The 17,057-nt window shown below is 37.1% G+C and overlaps 1 protein-coding gene across 1 annotated transcript; it reads left to right on the plus strand.

Moving 5' to 3' along the window:
• Positions 1-8,405: 8,405 nt before the first annotated feature.
• LOC131976949 (uncharacterized protein C18orf19 homolog A-like) lies at positions 8,406-15,066 on the plus strand. Its single transcript, XM_059340174.1, has 4 exons — positions 8,406-8,541; positions 11,656-12,118; positions 12,340-12,451; positions 13,656-15,066. Exons 2-4 carry the CDS (start codon positions 11,709-11,711, stop codon positions 13,968-13,970), a joined length of 837 nt encoding a protein of 278 aa, XP_059196157.1. The 5' UTR covers positions 8,406-8,541; positions 11,656-11,708; the 3' UTR covers positions 13,971-15,066.
• Positions 15,067-17,057: the final 1,991 nt, after the last annotated feature.

Below are 17,057 nucleotides of genomic sequence, written 5' to 3' on the forward strand. Positions count from 1 at the left end.
CAGATTTCTATCATCTGACAGGCAAACCAAATGGCCTGACTGAATTTCTGATATTAGACAGGAAAACATAAGTGTAAGATAATGTGTATTATTGTAATGTATCGACTTGGACTAAATACAAGAAAGAAGTCAAATACCTCTCACTTCTCATATGGCTAATTTATGCAATGTATCAGGAGTGCTCAGCTGAGATATTATCACATGCAGCAGAGGTAGGGCAGCTGATGAAGTGGGATCATAGACTGTATAAAGATGGACGACATGACAGCTCACCACAACTGAGACCAAAAGGTCTTAATCGCCCCCTAGATTTAAAAAGCCGCCCTCAGTCTGATGGTCTCCTTCACAGCAGGTTCTCAGGTTACTGCTGCGACAGGCACCAATAACCTTCTGACCACAACTGCTACAGTAGCTGTCACCTCCACTAAGGAAGCTTTAGACATGGCCCACTCTGGTTCCATGTCCCCAGCCTCCCCCGGGATGCAGGAGAAATTTTTCCAGAGGTGGGAGTTGAAGACCTCTCGGACAGGGTCCTCACTTTACACCCTGACAATTCCCCCTCACTACACTGCTCCTCTCTTCACCCGAATGTCCAACACATATGGCCGCAGCTCTGATGAAACAATCATAAAATTGATCATCGACCTTTGGCCAAAGGTGTTCTGGTACCAAGTACACCAATGAACCACCCAATGCTTGAATATGGTTTTTTCAATGGCCAATCCATGACTAGCACAGAAGTTTTGATCAGGCAAGCGGTTCCTCTCAATCACCCCCCTCCAAGTCTCTCCATCATTGCCCATGTGAGCATTGAAGTCTCCCATAAGAACTATAGAGTCCCAAGTTGGTACCCCTTCCAGGATGCCACCCAGAAACTTTCGGCTTCTGTCAGAGATTTGGCCCCCGCAACCTGCAGGCCCCTTCTTGGACCTCTTTGCCTTGGGAGAATCACCTCTTTTGGTTTTTAGATCTACAACTTTACTCCTTTGGTTCTAGTCCGTTTGGCAGTCAGTGGCCTAGAGGTTAGGAATTGGGCTTGTAACCATAGAGTCACCGGTTCAAATCCCGCACACAGCTCCCCGGGCATGCAGAAATGTGCTGCCCACTGCTCCTAAGCATAGTGTGTTCACTGGTGTGTACAAAGGGATGGGTTAAATGCAGAGGTTGAATTTCCCCATTGTGGGACTAATAAGGGAATCCTAATCCTTATCTTAATCTAGTCACTGTCACCCATCGGACTTGACTCGTGGCACCAGTTTGCACAAAGTTTTCTATGGCAGCCTATATAGAACACTGTAGAACACTGCATTGCAATTTCTTCACTGCAAGAGCACCCTAGACAGCACTTTATCCTGCGATGTCAATTTAAAGGCACCCATTAGAGCATTGCATCTTGTTTGGGCCATTGGAAGGGAACCCTGGAGGATCATGTTTCATTTATTATAGGGGCACACTAGAGAGCATTTAATCAAATTTACCCTACTGGAAGGATATTCTAGAGCAGATCCTGAGGAGTTTTCAGATGAAATGTATGAAGATGAATAATTGTGAAGTAAGTCTGATTAAGCCTGACTTTATTAGTTTTTATAAAAACTGTATATAACTAGGGGCTACACTGTGGTATAGTTAGCACTCTTGCCTCACAGCAAGATGGTCGCCAGTTCGACTCTGGCCTGCAGTTCTTCTGTGTTTGCATGTTCTCCCCGTGTCAGTGTGGGTTCTCACTGGGTACTCCGGCTTCCTCCCACAGTCCAAAAACATGCACTTAGATTTAACTGGTGACACTAAATTGCCCGTAGGAGTGAATGAGAGCGTTTGGATGAGCGGTTAAGGATAATGAATGAATGAATGAATGTATATAACTGCATAGGCCTGCATCCAGGCCTAACGTATTAATCTCAGATAATATATGTATATCTATAAAGAGGGCATTAATCAAGAATAGATAATAATATTTACGAAACAGTAGACAGACATTGGAGAGCAGCTGTTAATCAGCTAGATATTTCTCTTCTTTGTTTTAACACCTTAATCCAACAAGCTATGTGTTTATGCTATGGATTAGTAAACATATTTGCAAGAGAATATGTTCAGTGTTATGGAAAAGTGGCACTGAGATTTGTTGACTGACACATAATTAAGAAAGTGCATACTACTCTCAGTTTTGTTTTAGCTGAGACTCTAGAAATGAGACACCTGTAACCAAATTTAGACACCTCACACAATGTATCCATTGGAATGACATTTGAGATGCATAAAATATCTCTTAGGTCTTGACTCATTTTTGTCTAGGAGATATAAATTTGAAATACATGAGATATCATTGTGAATTTTTCCTTACTACGCATTGAGCTTTGACCAGTCCAGTAACAGATTTTTTGTTTACTGCCCAAACTGCACACTGACCCTTCTTTGTCCAATCTATCACATCCACCCCACTTGCTTTCAAAAAATCCACCCTGGAAACCTTCTAGTCACAAGTTATCTTCTTTAACCTTTACTCCATATTAATCTTACTGTGTGACTGATGTTCAACAAAACAGTATCATGCCACATGTTTTTTCTGCTTGTGATTATTTCAGAAAACAAGTAGTCCATTCAAACATGGTATGAGAAGTTAATATACATAGAATGTTCCCGGAAAGCGTAGTGAAACTATTAACCAGAAAAACAATTATCCTTATGTCACAACTTCAATGTAAAGAAGCTATGTATAGACTGGTTGGTGCCTGCCACATATTTTCTAGTTTCTTAGAAAATAAAAAACACTTTTGTAGCTTTGAAAGTCTTCCTGGGGATATATAGTATATACAGTATATACAGGGTATCCATAAAGACTCTTTACAAACTAGAACAATTATTACAAAGGCGAGGTATCTTTATCAGATTTGTTGAATGCACTCAGTGGTTATAAATTTTTAAATCGCATTGCATTTGTGTATTTCAGGTACCCTGTTGATGAAATAGGTAGTGGTAAATGAACCACTATAAGAATTGACTGGTGGACTGGAAGGGATGGCCTGAAATCCTGGCCACCTCGTTCCGAGATATCACTCCCCTGGACTTCTTTCTGTGGGGTTATGTTAAATATATTGTGTATTGAACAAAGACACAGGACATCACTGACCTAAAGCTAAAGATCACTGATGCCATTGCAACCATTGATGATTCTATGCTACAGCAAACTTGGCAAGAAATTGAGTACTGTCTTGATGTGCTTCGTGCTTTGAGGTGTATTAAATGAGGCAAAAAACTTTAATATCTACTTCTCATTTCATAAAATGTTCCACTAATTTGTCTGTTCATTCACTTTTGCTATACTTTTAAGTTAAGTTAATATTTTAAGTTGTAAAAAGACTTTATGGACACCATGTGTATTTATATATGGCAGTACCAATACTTTATCTTGTTCACTTTTGTCTCAATGTCTCAGTTGTTTGTATTTTACTCAGTCTGCCCCCCAGTCCCTGTCTCCAGGCACTTTTTACCCCAGGCCCATTCAGTTCAATGTCAACTCAATTTGATTTATATAGCCCACAATCAAACATTTTCCTGGAAGGGATTTACAGTCTGTACAGATTACAACATTCTCTGTTCTTTGACCCTCACATTCCTTGGTTCCCGAAAGGAAATTAAAGGAAAGGAAAGGAAATGAAATGAAAGGAAAGGAAAGGAAAGGAAAGGAAAGGAAAGGAAAGGAAAGGAAAGGAAAGGAAAGGAAAGGAAAGTTTTAAAAATCCTTTAACAGGAGGGGAAAAAAGAAGAAACCCTAAGGGAGAGGAAGAGGTCTCCCTCTGATGACAGACAGGCATCAGCAGATGTTGTTTGTACTTATATTAGATTATACAAACAATGTTGTTTGTAATAAACAGAATGTGAAAGGGGAGAGGGAGGAAAGATAGAGGAGGGTTAAGAGTGGGAGACAGAAATGCACAGTGACAACAATATTAGTGCTATGATTTTTTATTTGTTCATTTAAAATGATCCCCATTAGCTGACGCCAAGATGACAGCTAGTCTTCCTGGGGTCCAGATAATAATACTAATAGAGCACAACAGGCATTACAATCTCAAGTCAATAAAAAAAAATGAAAGAAAAAAGAAAAGCATTATACAGTCATGCACACATAGTCCAATCACACTCAAATAAGATGATGATATAATTAAGGCGTTGCTATCAAATACATTTTTAATCTTATTTCAAAACCAGCCTTTCCCTTAGTTTCATGAACCTCACCTGGAAGACTGTTCCAAAACACAATTGACCTATAAAATACTGACAACCTCATAGAGTCAGACTTAGACTTAGATTGTAATGATGTCAGTGACTAATGATAGTAGCAGTGTTGTGAGTAACAGAATGAAATGCCAGCAGTAGTGACAACAATAGCAATACTGATAGTAGAATTAGGACTAATGCTGATAGTAATTGAAGCAGTGAATATAACAGATTAACAATTACAGCAGATGTATAGTAATAGTAGTGGGAGTCTATCAGGGCCCAACTATGATCCATGGTGATGACGATAGTAGGAGTGAGTGTCAAGTGTCTTGGAACCATGAGTAACCCTGAATTCTGCAAGAGCAGTGCTCAAGTAGAGTAGTAAGGTTCTTTGAGCTCTTAAGATATTACGGTACCTGACCATTAAGGATTTAAGAAATTAAGAAACAGATTTTGAATTCCATTCTGGATTTTACAGGGAGCCAGTGCAGTGTAGCTAATACAGGAGAAATATGATTTATTTTCCTAGTTCTCTTCCTGTTCGATGGCAGATGATTGGCAGTTCTTATTGTATGGTCTTATTGACAATGACTCATTGAATTGTATTGTGGTGCTGGTGGCTAGGGCGATGCTGTTAAGAGTAACTAAATATTTCGATAATTTCTGAGGTGTTGGGCCCGGAACAATAAATTGAGTTTAACATCAGGAAATTGTTGGTAATCCTGTTGTTTTTGTCTTAATGATGTGCATGAAATTTAGCCCACTGATCAGTTTCATCTGGCTTGATTTATAGATATAAATTCCATGTCGTCAGCATAACAGTGACAGTTTGTGGAATGTTTCCATAGATATTGCCTAACTGTAGCACTGTATGTATTTACAGAGGGCTAGGACCAGATTCTAGGTTCAAAGGAGCATTTTATAACTAGAACTGTGTGCACTTAAATCCCTTGGAACCTTAAAATAAAAACAAAATCAAAGAAGATGAATAAATATTCCCTATGCATCTGACTTTGGTTTAAACCCTTATTTGAGTTGAGGAGATCATTTTCTGTTAGGATCCTTTAATTTGTTATTTAGTTACTCTGTGGTCAGAGTCATGTTATCTTAGTGAGGCTTATTTTAGAGTTTAGCTCTGCATTTTCATTAGTTAACTTAATACAGTGCATACGTTTAGAATTTGCAGCAACACAACCAATTTGCATTACCAATTTCACAAAAAAGAAACCCACATTGAACTCTGTAGTGCAGGTTTAAATAAAAATTGGACAAATGTCTGCTTTTAACAAAATCTCTGTATTTAGCAAGAGCAGCAAACAGATGCTACACATACACAGAAAACCTGGAAATGACACATGCGTTGTTATTTTTCATCCATCCACCATTCTTGCACAATGATTCTCTCACAGTACATGACTTGTTTATGACGTACATACAAGAGTAGTTCATGTCTTCTGATGTTGCAATTCATGCAAGAGCACATGCTGCACTGAATGCTCCATGAAAAATTCCCCTTAGGCCTCTTCAGTGCTTCGTTGAGTTAGTTTTTAATTGAATTAAAACTTACATTAGTTGGATAGTTTTTTTTGCCACTTCTTAGAAATCTAAGGAATTCATTGGTACCAGATATCAATGATGCAAAGTTGGGCTAGTTTTTTTTGCTCAGCAATTTGGCATGGCAATTTTCAAAGCGGTCATGTGACCTTTGACGCCATGATAGCTGAATTAAAACGGGCTCTCTGGGTTCCCACAAGTCTTCTCTTCACATGCATGTCAAGATTTTAAGAAAAGGCCACATTGTTTTTCTCATGCATTAAAATATGCTATTTTCACCTACTTTCCATTCTATACTATATTTCTGCATACTGGGGTCACTAAACAGGCTTTGAATTACAAATTGGGTATCACTGGAAAGCTAAGACCCTTGTGGATTCAATGACCTCACTGTATAAAATTACCTGCTGTGGCCTCTGGGATAATCACAGCCTCGTGATGCATATATATAATGGTTCCTGCGTTTTGAATTGATGAATAGTGCATTCAATGAACTGTCTGCGTGTGTTATTGGATGAATGTTTACCTTTGATAAAACCGGTTTGATCAGGGTGGAGTATGGATGGAGTGACTTTTCCTATTCTGTGAGCAAGTGCTTTAGTGATGATCTTTAAATCTACGTTGTGGATAGAAACAGGACAGTAACTTGATGGTAGTGTTGGATCTTAATATGTTTAGGGAAGAGTGTAAATGTGGTTGTGTTCATGTTTGCTGGAAGTTTTTAGCTTCATGAGGAGTGAATCTAGAATGTGTGCTAAAAGTGTTTGTAGATTTCTACAGTGTTACAACACAAACAGTTTCTAACTGTATTTTTTACACCACACAGCTGAGAAGTTTTAGTCAGAGTCAAGTGACAGCTTCATGGAACAGAAATCCATTCAAAGATTAAAAGATACAGGTTGCCAGCTGAGGGAATACATTACATATTCTTTATATTAATGCTGCAGAACGAAGCCATGCATTTACACTAGTGCTTACTGTATGTATTGTTTACATGCCTACCTATAGCATGCATTCAGATGATGCAGGTAATACAGTTTTATTTTATTTGTAGGTTGTTGTTACTTTCACTTGACTACTTCATGTGTTTGTTGTGTTCTGTGAAAACTCATTTCCAACACAGTCTACAAAATGACACCCAATTAAAATCATTCATTGTCCTTAAAAGATTATCCAAACTCAAGCCATGGGGGGCTGAAGCCAATCCCAGTTGATGTTGTGCGAGAGGCTATTAAGAAAATAAACTAAAGTAAAAAAGCAAGATAAACCAAACGAAATATAAAAACTATGGAGAATTTAAACAAGAAGAAATATAAAAAGTACTAACAATTTAAACAAGAAGGAATATCAAAAAATAGGAACAGTACTACAATATGGACAGAAGTTTAAGTTACAGATTCATACATGTACATGAAGTTAGAAAGGAAATTGCTGCTGTCAGTGATGGGAGACTACTTTTCAACTGGAATATATTGGTTTAGCTCCATGTTGAGCAGGCACCTGCTGAGTAGATCTATCCAGTGAAGGTGATGCTGAGTTTGAATCAGCTTCTGGGATGATCGATGTAAAATAAGAGATTGAGAGAGAGATTGTTATTTGCATTTTTTTTTAAATATCTGACTATGGATTTTGTCTATTTTAACTGTGTTAGGAAATACTCCAACTAGAGGAATGTGAGTAGACTGTCCTCTGCTGATGGAATTCATGTACTGCACGTTGGGGAGCATGAACGGTCTGAGCTGAGTACTACAGTCATGGAAAAAATGATTAGACCATTGCTTTCTTAAATTTCTTGTTCCTTTTAATTCCTGGGACAACTAAAGGTACATTTGTTTGGAAAAATATTTTCTATCTAGCCATTTTCCATGGTTTACTTGATAATAACCAAATCATTATCAAGAAAAACATTGAAAATGGCTAGATATCAGCTCCTAAATTAAACTCTTATGAGCTATTTTTGTTGTTATCATTATATTTGCCCAAACAAATGTACCTTTAGTTGTACCAGGCATTAAAATGAACAAGAAATTTAAGAAAACAAGGGTGGTCTAATATTTTTTTTCAATGACTGTATCTTGTGAATGGGTGTGTTATGGTTGGTATTAATGAACAAGCCAAGATGTGCAATTGTTTGTGCCTACGTGGTTACATGACGAATAAAAACATACGTTTGCAGACCACCAATGACCCAGCATTACAGATAGTAAATTCAATTAATTTATTTTCTTTTTTTCTTTTTGTTGAAGTCAGAGTTTGAACAGTATATCTCAACTCTCTCCTGTCTACAAAACAAAAAAAGCCGTGAAGACTGCCAACATATGCACTGCGTTTAATGTCTTTAACATGTACTCTTGCGTCTGTTTATTTTATTATTTATTTATTCGTTTTTGTTTCATTCTTTCCCATTTAATAATTCTTCTATTTTATTTAAAAAAATATTATTTACTTCTATTTATTTTTTTTGCATTGTTTTTCTTTCTGTAACTCGTTTCTTCTTCTTTGTTACTGCGCATTGTATTGCTGTTTGATATAAATAATAATTTAAAAAAATATCGCACGTTTTTGCTGTGTTTTACAGTCTAACCGATACGAACTGCATTTCCCATAGTTCTCTGCGCGACCGGGGTGACGTAGTGCTCCCCACGCACACAGCGTTGCAGTAGAGATAAATGTGGTCCTTGGACGACACATAGCCCGGGCATTTTCGCATGGCCTTCAGGATTCAGGGGAATGGTTTTGTGTTGAACCCAACACGTAACTCCCACTGTAAGTGAAGCCTGCTTGTTGTCCTCTGTTCTAATATGTTTTGCTTTTAACGTGACAACTTATTTTCAGAACCGTGAGGGCTGGCGGTGCAGCTAGCTAGCAGCTAACTAGCTAACGTCAGAAGCAAAAGTTGGCAGCAGCTCAAAGTCTGGCCTTAACAAGGCCGTCTGCCATTCTGTGTCTAAACAAGTAACACTGTTTCCTTTAAGACGAGGAAAGCCTCTTTATTCACATCCAACTTGAGTCAGCCCTAGCCACATGGGGACTAAAAGTTGTCTCCTCCTTGTCCTCCAGACAGGCTGACCAATGTCATGCTAGCTAATATGAATTCAGCTTTAAACTTCCCATTGGAACTTCCCAAGTAAGCCAAGACACATTCATATGGGCTTTTTTCTCCTCTATTTGAGTACTTTTATTGTGAAAACATATTTAAAGTCTTCCTGTCTTATGGTTATTTCGCATAGCTCTTGTCAGTCGTTTGGCTACGTTAGCTACTAGTAGGTTTACTAGAAGTTTTGCAACCTCATTTAAACCTTGTCCTATTGTTAAATGACAGCGCATTCACCCAACCACACGAGGGTGTATTCAGCAAAACGCAATGAGATCATGTTACAGATAACAGTAAGGAATAAGGTCATGTTTTATCAGAGTTAAATATTAGAGTTTTCTTGGTGGTTTAATGGAGATGCTAATTAGGAATTTATTTATACTACTACTCTTATCGATACTCCTTATCGTCACACTATTAAAATAATCGCCTAAGTCATTTTTTGTGAAAATTGTTTTTTTTTTTTTTGCCTAAATCATCTCCTCATGACGCCGGCCACCTATGGTAAAATCGCCTACATCCTCAATTGATCAGATCATGTGATTTTACCCCTTTAAAATAATGGCCTATGTCAAGTGTGTGACTTAAGCGGATTTCTTATGCCTAAGTCAAAATAAAATGTGACTTAGGCAATTTTTTCAACATGCCTTTGTGACTTAAGCAAGGTATGGTAACACTTTATTTTGAAGGTGTCTATATAAGGGCGACATGAGCGTGTCATAAACATGACATGGGATGTGTCATGAACATTAATGACACTTTGAAGTAACATTAATGCTCATGATACCATGTCATGTTTCTGACAGGCTTGTGTGTTATGTAGACACCTTCAAAATAAAGTGTTACCATATCTTGCTTAAGTCACAAAGGCATGTTCAAAAAATTGCCTAAGTCATTTATTTCTCTGAAATTACATGCTTTACACAGTGTTATTACTATGCTTATAGCCATCCTTTGTTACATCCTTTTTGAGTGAAATGATCAAAAAATGTAATATGTTACAAATATGAGTTAGGTGATTATTTTTAACAGGGTGACGTTATTTGGTTCAGTTCGGTTCTTAATCGATACTCTTTATTACTGAATGATTACTTTTTAAGTATATTATTTTGAACCAGAATACATTCAAAACAGCATTAGAATTAATATCTTAATTCTAACTAAGTACCGTTTCAAGAGACAATAACAATAATGTTTACAACAGCAAAGTTACTATATAAGCTCAATAATAATAATAAGTGTCGATGAAAAAAAATCGTGTTTTAGATGCTTTGTTTTGTTTGTTTGCAGTGTACCAATGTGTGTCTCTCCTGCATCTATTTATGGCAGAAATGTTTCTATTTAAAGTAAATCATATGTGAAAGTGCCAGGTGACAAGTCAAGGTAAACATACACCCTAATGGAGTAAAGCTCTCAGGTGCTTTATTGCTTTCAAACAAGCAACTCTGACATTTAAGAACACACTGACTTTTACAGTCACTCATTTCTAGTGGAAGAATTAACATCACAGATATCCTGTTATTCTCAATAGTGGATATGGGTGGTTGACGTGAAAAGTGAAAAACAGAATAATTCAAAAAATATATGTCAAATGACATACAATTATATTCCCTTATATGTGAATAATTCAAAACTGAATGTGTCCATTTCTAATTCTTCATATATTTAGCATATTATTAACTTTTTGGTGTGGTAGTCCTAAAATGTGTCCACCGGTGCAACAAAATAAAGAATGTCATTATTTAATTCAGAGAATGTTGGACAGATAAGCCCAAGGCATATTAGTTATGAATATTTTTATCAATTTACATTATTTTCAATGATCAATCAATGTAAATTGATAAAAAAATATTTAGATCAATACTTAAACTGCGTTGTACCAAAGGACTACCTTAAGACGACCAGTTCCAACACTGCACGGAAATAGTAATATTATTAAAATATTTGAGACAGAACTGATCTCGTGTGCAGTCCACCTGCTCCAGAGATGTCTTCTGTCCTTCCTGATTCTGGAAGGACCCCTCTCAGTAATGGGGTGGTCACATTAATGCCTGTTTTATATCTACATAATGGCGTTGCTCCAGGAGGACACCAGTTTTGCGGACAAAATGTAATGTGTCATAATAACTCTACATAGGGACCCTAACACTTATATCCTCTAGATTCATTAAGTAAACACTCGTATGACATGCATTCAAGTATTTTAATGTATTTAGATTAATTTTTCATTAAATTACAGTTGTTTTAAGATAAGTAATGCTACCTAGGACAGTTGCACCGGTGGACCAATGTCATGTTCAAAACAGAATATTTGCATAGTTGAAGAACGATACTCATTGTTTGCAGATGGATTAGATGTAGAAGAATGAACTGCATATTAAAACATTAATTTTAATGAAATATTATCAAATTTTAGTAATATTTGTCACTGGGAACACAAAAATTGAGCGTCACGTCAACCACCCATATACAATCATTGAAAATATTACTAGACCATTATTTTCTTGTTCATTTTAATGCTCGCTGCATTCTGATAAATTCATATTAATAAATGCTCATTATTGCTTATTAGTAATGTTGGTAGGCTAATTTAAACTTAGTAGGTTGTTACATCTTCATTGTGAGGCTGAAAATAAGGTTTGCGGCTGCATTCTGACATTTCTTTCTCTTTTTTTTTGTCCAACAATGGCTCTTTTGTGAGTGAAGGTTGCCGACCCCTGGGCTAGAGGAAGGCAGTGGCCATAACAGTTGCCACACTAAAGTCATTTTTTTGTGTCACCCCACAGCCTGTGGTTCAACATCACAGCAGCAGCGAGGAGGTGAGGCAGAGTAGTGGAGGATGATCATGCAGCGCATCCTAACTCATGGGACACTGCGGCGGGTGGCAGCAGCACGCCCGTTCCTGGTGGGCATCACCGTCCCTGAACCACCAGTAGCATTTTGTTGCTGCGTCCTGTCATGGCCACCCCCCAAAGGCCGCCGCTGGCTGTTAACCTCAGCCTCCAGCAAGGCAGCACAACAACCAAAACAACAGCCACTACAGGAAGAACCACAGTCTCCTCAAACACCTGAGACACAGAAAGTGGACGCTGGGCCTGATGCTGTAGAGTTAGACCCCCTTCAGGACAAGTCCACTGGTCTTGTCCAGAGGTTTAAGAGGACCTTCAAACAGTATGGGAAGGTGATGATCCCTTTACATCTTGTGACGTCCTCAGTCTGGTTTGGAGCCTTTTATTACGCTGCTATGAAGTAAGTCTTGTTCTGTTCTGAATTCATGGATTTTCAATATAGATTTGATTAACTTATGTTAAACTGTATTTCATCTGCCTTACAATCTTAACTCTGTTATACTAACCACCACTAAGCATTCTGATCAGTTTCTTTATCCTAGAAGTTAACAAATCATTTTATTAGATACACAGCACATCTTTTGGCAGCAAATTAAAATCTTTCCCTTTCCTTTCCCTCAGAGGTGTGAATTTAGTGCCCTTCCTGGAGATCATTGGTCTACCAGAGTCAATAGTCGGCCTTTTGAAAGATTCTTCAAGTGGCTACGCTCTGACTGCGTATGCCATGTACAAGGTAATTTAATCAAGAGTCCTCTGGGTTTTATTGCAGTGAGCATTAACCCTCATGCCCTCCTCAGGCATTTTTGTACATTTTTCTCTCTTTTTTAAATTTTGTTTGTTGATCATTTTGGCTGTGTTACAGCTTGAGGCATGAATTTCTGCAGGAACTTTTATTTTTAGTAACATTTTTTAAATCCATTGTCTTTAACCCTTACATGTCTTTTATACTCCATTGGTGCATTTACTACCCTTTCGTGACCTTCGTGGCCAAAAACGTCCATGCACACATGCACACAACAACTGCTATTATATCACCATACATCAATATGTATTTTGCTTAATTTTTCCATAAATCTCTTAAACAACTTCAGACTTGTTCAGAACTACCAAACCATCATTTGAAGAATTTTAACCCTTTATATGCCAGTTTATATATTTTAATATTTCATAATTTCTTCAAAAAAACATATAGAATGACTTATTTTCCAAATAATAAATAGTAGGGGGCTGGGGCTTTGATGATTGGAGTCTTGGATATGTCAAAGATTAGCAACAAAATTGATTTGATTGCATTAGTATTTTTATTATAGTGCCAGGTACTCCCTCTCGTGACCGTAGTGGCAAAAATGTCCACGCACACTAAAACTGCTTTTAAATCACCATACATAAGTATTTTTTCTGCTTTTTTCCCCCCCATAAATCTCTTTAACAACTTCAGACTTGTTCAAAACTACCAAACATTCAATAATTTTCAGAATTTTAACCATTTATATGCCAGTTTATATATTTACATTTTTGAAATAATTCAAGTATATAAACTCGCATATAAAGGGTAAAAATTCTGAAAATGATTGAATTTTTGAAGTCTGAAGTTGTTAAAGAGATTTATGAAAAAAAGCAGAAAAAATATTGATGTATGGTGATTTAATAGCGGTTTTTGTGTGCATGGGTGTTTGTGACCACAAAGGTCACGAGAGGGTAGTAAATTTGAGGATGGCATAAGGGTTAAACGTTCTACTCCTTGATCAGCATCAAAATATTAGGTAGGAGGTCAGGGAATTTGACAGTGTGAATGTCCTATTAACACCACTTAGCATGTGTCTCATTTGCTCAGTCACTGTGCATGTAAAAGGCATATACAAGTGATTTATGGGTGATGGATGCAGCTTTTCATTTTGCTTAACTGTGTTGTACATTTTTTCTTTGTTTTTCTACAGATTGCAACCCCTGCAAGATATACGGTGACTCTGGGCGGCACATCACTATCTGTTCAGTATCTCCGCAAGCATGGCTACTTATCCACACCACCGCCGGTTACGGAATACATCCAGGACAAAATGGAAGAGACAAAGGAGAAACTGACAGAAAAGATGGAGGTGACAAAAGAGAGATTGTCAGAGAAAATGGAGGAAACAAAAGAACGCTTATCTGAGAAAATGGAAGAGACGAAGGACAAGTTTTCTGAGAAACTGCAAGAAACCAAAGACAGAGTCTCAGAGGGAAAGTCGTTTTTTAGAAAGAAAAACGATTAGAGAATCCATTACAGATGGCACCTCCTTATCAAATGATCTATGTTTCGATCTCAGAAAGTTAATCAGCAAGTTTAAAGAAAGTAACAGACGACATTTGAAAGACTGTTTAGAAAGAAGATGGAGACTTTCTACTGTCCATGTCCTAAGATTTCACTTCACACATCTCGGTTATCAACTGTTTATTTAATTCAGTCCCTAATTGTCCAAACTCTGCCACAATCCACTGCAAGTATAGACTAGATGGCAGGATAACTGGGGGCCTGCTCCATAAAGTTGGTTTACCATTTAAGCCAGGTTTATTTCAGTTAGTCTGACTTGTTTCAAGCTGATTAAGTTCCATAAAGTAAATTCAACTAGTTTCCCAGCATGCATTGTTTCAGGCACTGATCTTGAGCTGTTTAATTTGCTTTACTCAGCCAAATACCTGAAAATCACTGAAATATGCCTGGCTTATATATAATTAACTTGCTTTATGGCACATGCTCTTGATTTACACAAATTCAAGCAACCTTGACTGTGAAAAGAAGAGAAGCTGTGTTTTTATTTCTCTTTAAAAAAAAAAAAAGCAGTATGGACTTGAAGAGTCAAAAATAGTCAAACAAATCTGTCAGTGTAAAAGCAGCATCCATTAAAAACTGTATGAGAGAGGGTGGTGCAGTAGGAAAATAAAACTTGAAACGTATAATTACCTGTGTGTACTAGTCCATCATAGCTTTTCTGGAATGCTGGGTATCACCTTGTGTCTTTTCTAACGTAATGTCTTTTCTAATGTTTTTATCCTATAGCCCAAGATAATATATTACTTTACTTTGGTGTCCGTACCACTCCATGTATGGACTGAAAGTCATGTATAAAGTAACAAAGTGAAATGATTGTTTGAAAGCTGCTCTTGAAGCAGAAAAAGTCAGAGTACATGCCAGTTAACGTGATAAGTTGTCCGTCACACATGTAAACACGCACTGGCCACAGCACACTGTGTAATACATGGGCCTAAAGCAGTGAAAGTGTACCAGATATACAAACGCACTTGTCCGTAATTCAAACAGATGTCTGGATTATATGTCTGCTGAATAAAGTGAAATGCTAATCAGCTAAATCTGTCTCGCTGTGTGAGTTACTACTTGCAAAATGAAAACTTGTTCTTGTGCTTGTATTTGAGACCGGCTGCTTCTGGTGGCAAAGCATATTCCCATGTCGGATACTTCAAATGTAGTGAACTTGGCTAAGTTGCAGCCAAAAGCAATAACAAAGACGTGATTGCATGGTGATCAGGATTTTTGTCATACGTCCTGACCTTTTGTATGAACAAATCCAAATCTAGTTTGAACCTTTACAATCAGCATGTATTTTTAATGTTGCATGGAAAAACGGTCTTCTGCTCTGGCTTGTCTCTTTCATTAGATAATGTGGTTCTGCTCGGGCATTTCTGATGTTTCATCCAGATTTTATATCCTAAATATCAAACATGTTTGATAATTATTGGTAGTCTGAGCCCAGCTTAACACTCATAAAATGTAGGGATTAAATCTCCTTTTAGGGCCAGATAACATTATAATCTACTTAGCTTTTAGTTTTTTTTTCTTTTCAGTATTCCAAATAGGTTTATTCACACTGCTTTATTAATGGTTGACCCTGATTGGTGTTTGGCGAGCAGTGTTGCTGTGAAGTTGGTCAGAGTGTCTGAGAGGAGGCATTTAGCCTCAGCACTAACTGACATAAGGGACTTTTTTTTTTCAGGGCTCAGCTCTTAAGTTTGGAGAGCTTTGAAGTGGAGTGTGAATAGATTTTACAAAATTAAACACATTTAGTGCTTTCTTTTGAATGTTAATTCACCAATTCACAGAAAGTTCATATATTAAATGAAAGACTAAAATTGCAACATTGATGAACATCTTCTCTGGGTGATGCCAATCATTTACCATCATAATGATAGATAGATAGATATAGATTACTTTATTCATCCCCGAAGGGAAATTCGGTTGTCACAGCAGTCCGGTATTCAAGTACGATAAAATACAATAGAATAAAATACTGAGGTAGCATAAATAAAAACAACAATAGAAAAAAACACAGAATAGAACAAGGACACTTAAGAAGTTAAAAAAAGCAGATCAGTTGGTAGGTTGGCAAGATGATGGTTATTATAATTATACTAATGATATGATGGCAACAATGCTATAGTGACTAGACGGTATATAATTGTAATAATAGTACAATATATAATATATGTAATAATAAATAGTAACAATATAAAATAAAAATAAATAAAACAAGCAGTACTGAACGGGCCCTCGCAGTACACGCATGTCGGGGCATGCTGCCGTCGGGGTGTGTGCGTTACAGGGGCCAGTCTATACCACCCCTATTAATTTCATTGCCTTAAGTGTTATAGTGTGGCCACGGTACCAAATATGAAATTAGACTGCCACCACAGTGCCACCTAGGGGCCGAATAAAACCTTAAAGGGTTATCCTCAGGAGGGCATTGACAATAATTGTACCAAGTTTTGTATAATAATGCACAAACTATCCCTTTAATCCTCATACAGTTTCTGAAGGAGGACTCTTAACTGATATGTATAAGTTAGAAGAGGCAGGTAGCAATGGTGGAAAGTAACTATGTACATTTACTCAAGTACTGGACTTAAAGTAAAATTTTGAGGTACTTTTATGTACATTTTATGTAACTGTATACTTCTACTCCACTACATTTTGAGACATATATTGTACTTTTTATTCACAGCTGACAGCTTTAGTTACTTTTCAGGTCAAGATTTAAAATGATTACCCATTTTTATAAATTAAACCACTTAAAAGTTTATTAGGTAGTTAAAATGAGCGGAGTGGAGTCATTTCACTGAACACTTCTTCCACCACTGTCTTTTTTACTTCTTTACTTTTTTTTATTTATTTATTTTTTTTCCTTATTTTTACATTTTTAAATTTTTACATTTTTTAAATCTTTCTGCGCTTCTGCGCATGCGCGGCTTTTCTGGACAATGCGCATGCGCAGAAGCGGGGGAAAGCCGCGCATGCGCAGAAATTGTTTTAATAATAAAATAAAATAAAGAAAAAAAATAAATGTAAA

The sequence above is a fragment of the Centropristis striata genome, chromosome 8 (assembly GCF_030273125.1).
Source record: "Centropristis striata isolate RG_2023a ecotype Rhode Island chromosome 8, C.striata_1.0, whole genome shotgun sequence".
Lineage (NCBI taxonomy): Eukaryota > Metazoa > Chordata > Actinopteri > Perciformes > Serranidae > Centropristis > Centropristis striata.

Bases quoted from the DNA above. Each gene is read 5' to 3' on its own strand.
- LOC131976949 (XM_059340174.1), top strand. From the start codon at position 11,709: ATGATCATGCAGCGCATCCTAACTCATGGGACACTGCGGCGGGTGGCA. The intron at 12,119-12,339 runs GTAAGTCTTGTT...CCTTTCCCTCAG, and splicing joins TTTTATTACGCTGCTATGAA to AGGTGTGAATTTAGTGCCCT. The intron at 12,452-13,655 runs GTAATTTAATCA...GTTTTTCTACAG, and splicing joins CTGCGTATGCCATGTACAAG to ATTGCAACCCCTGCAAGATA.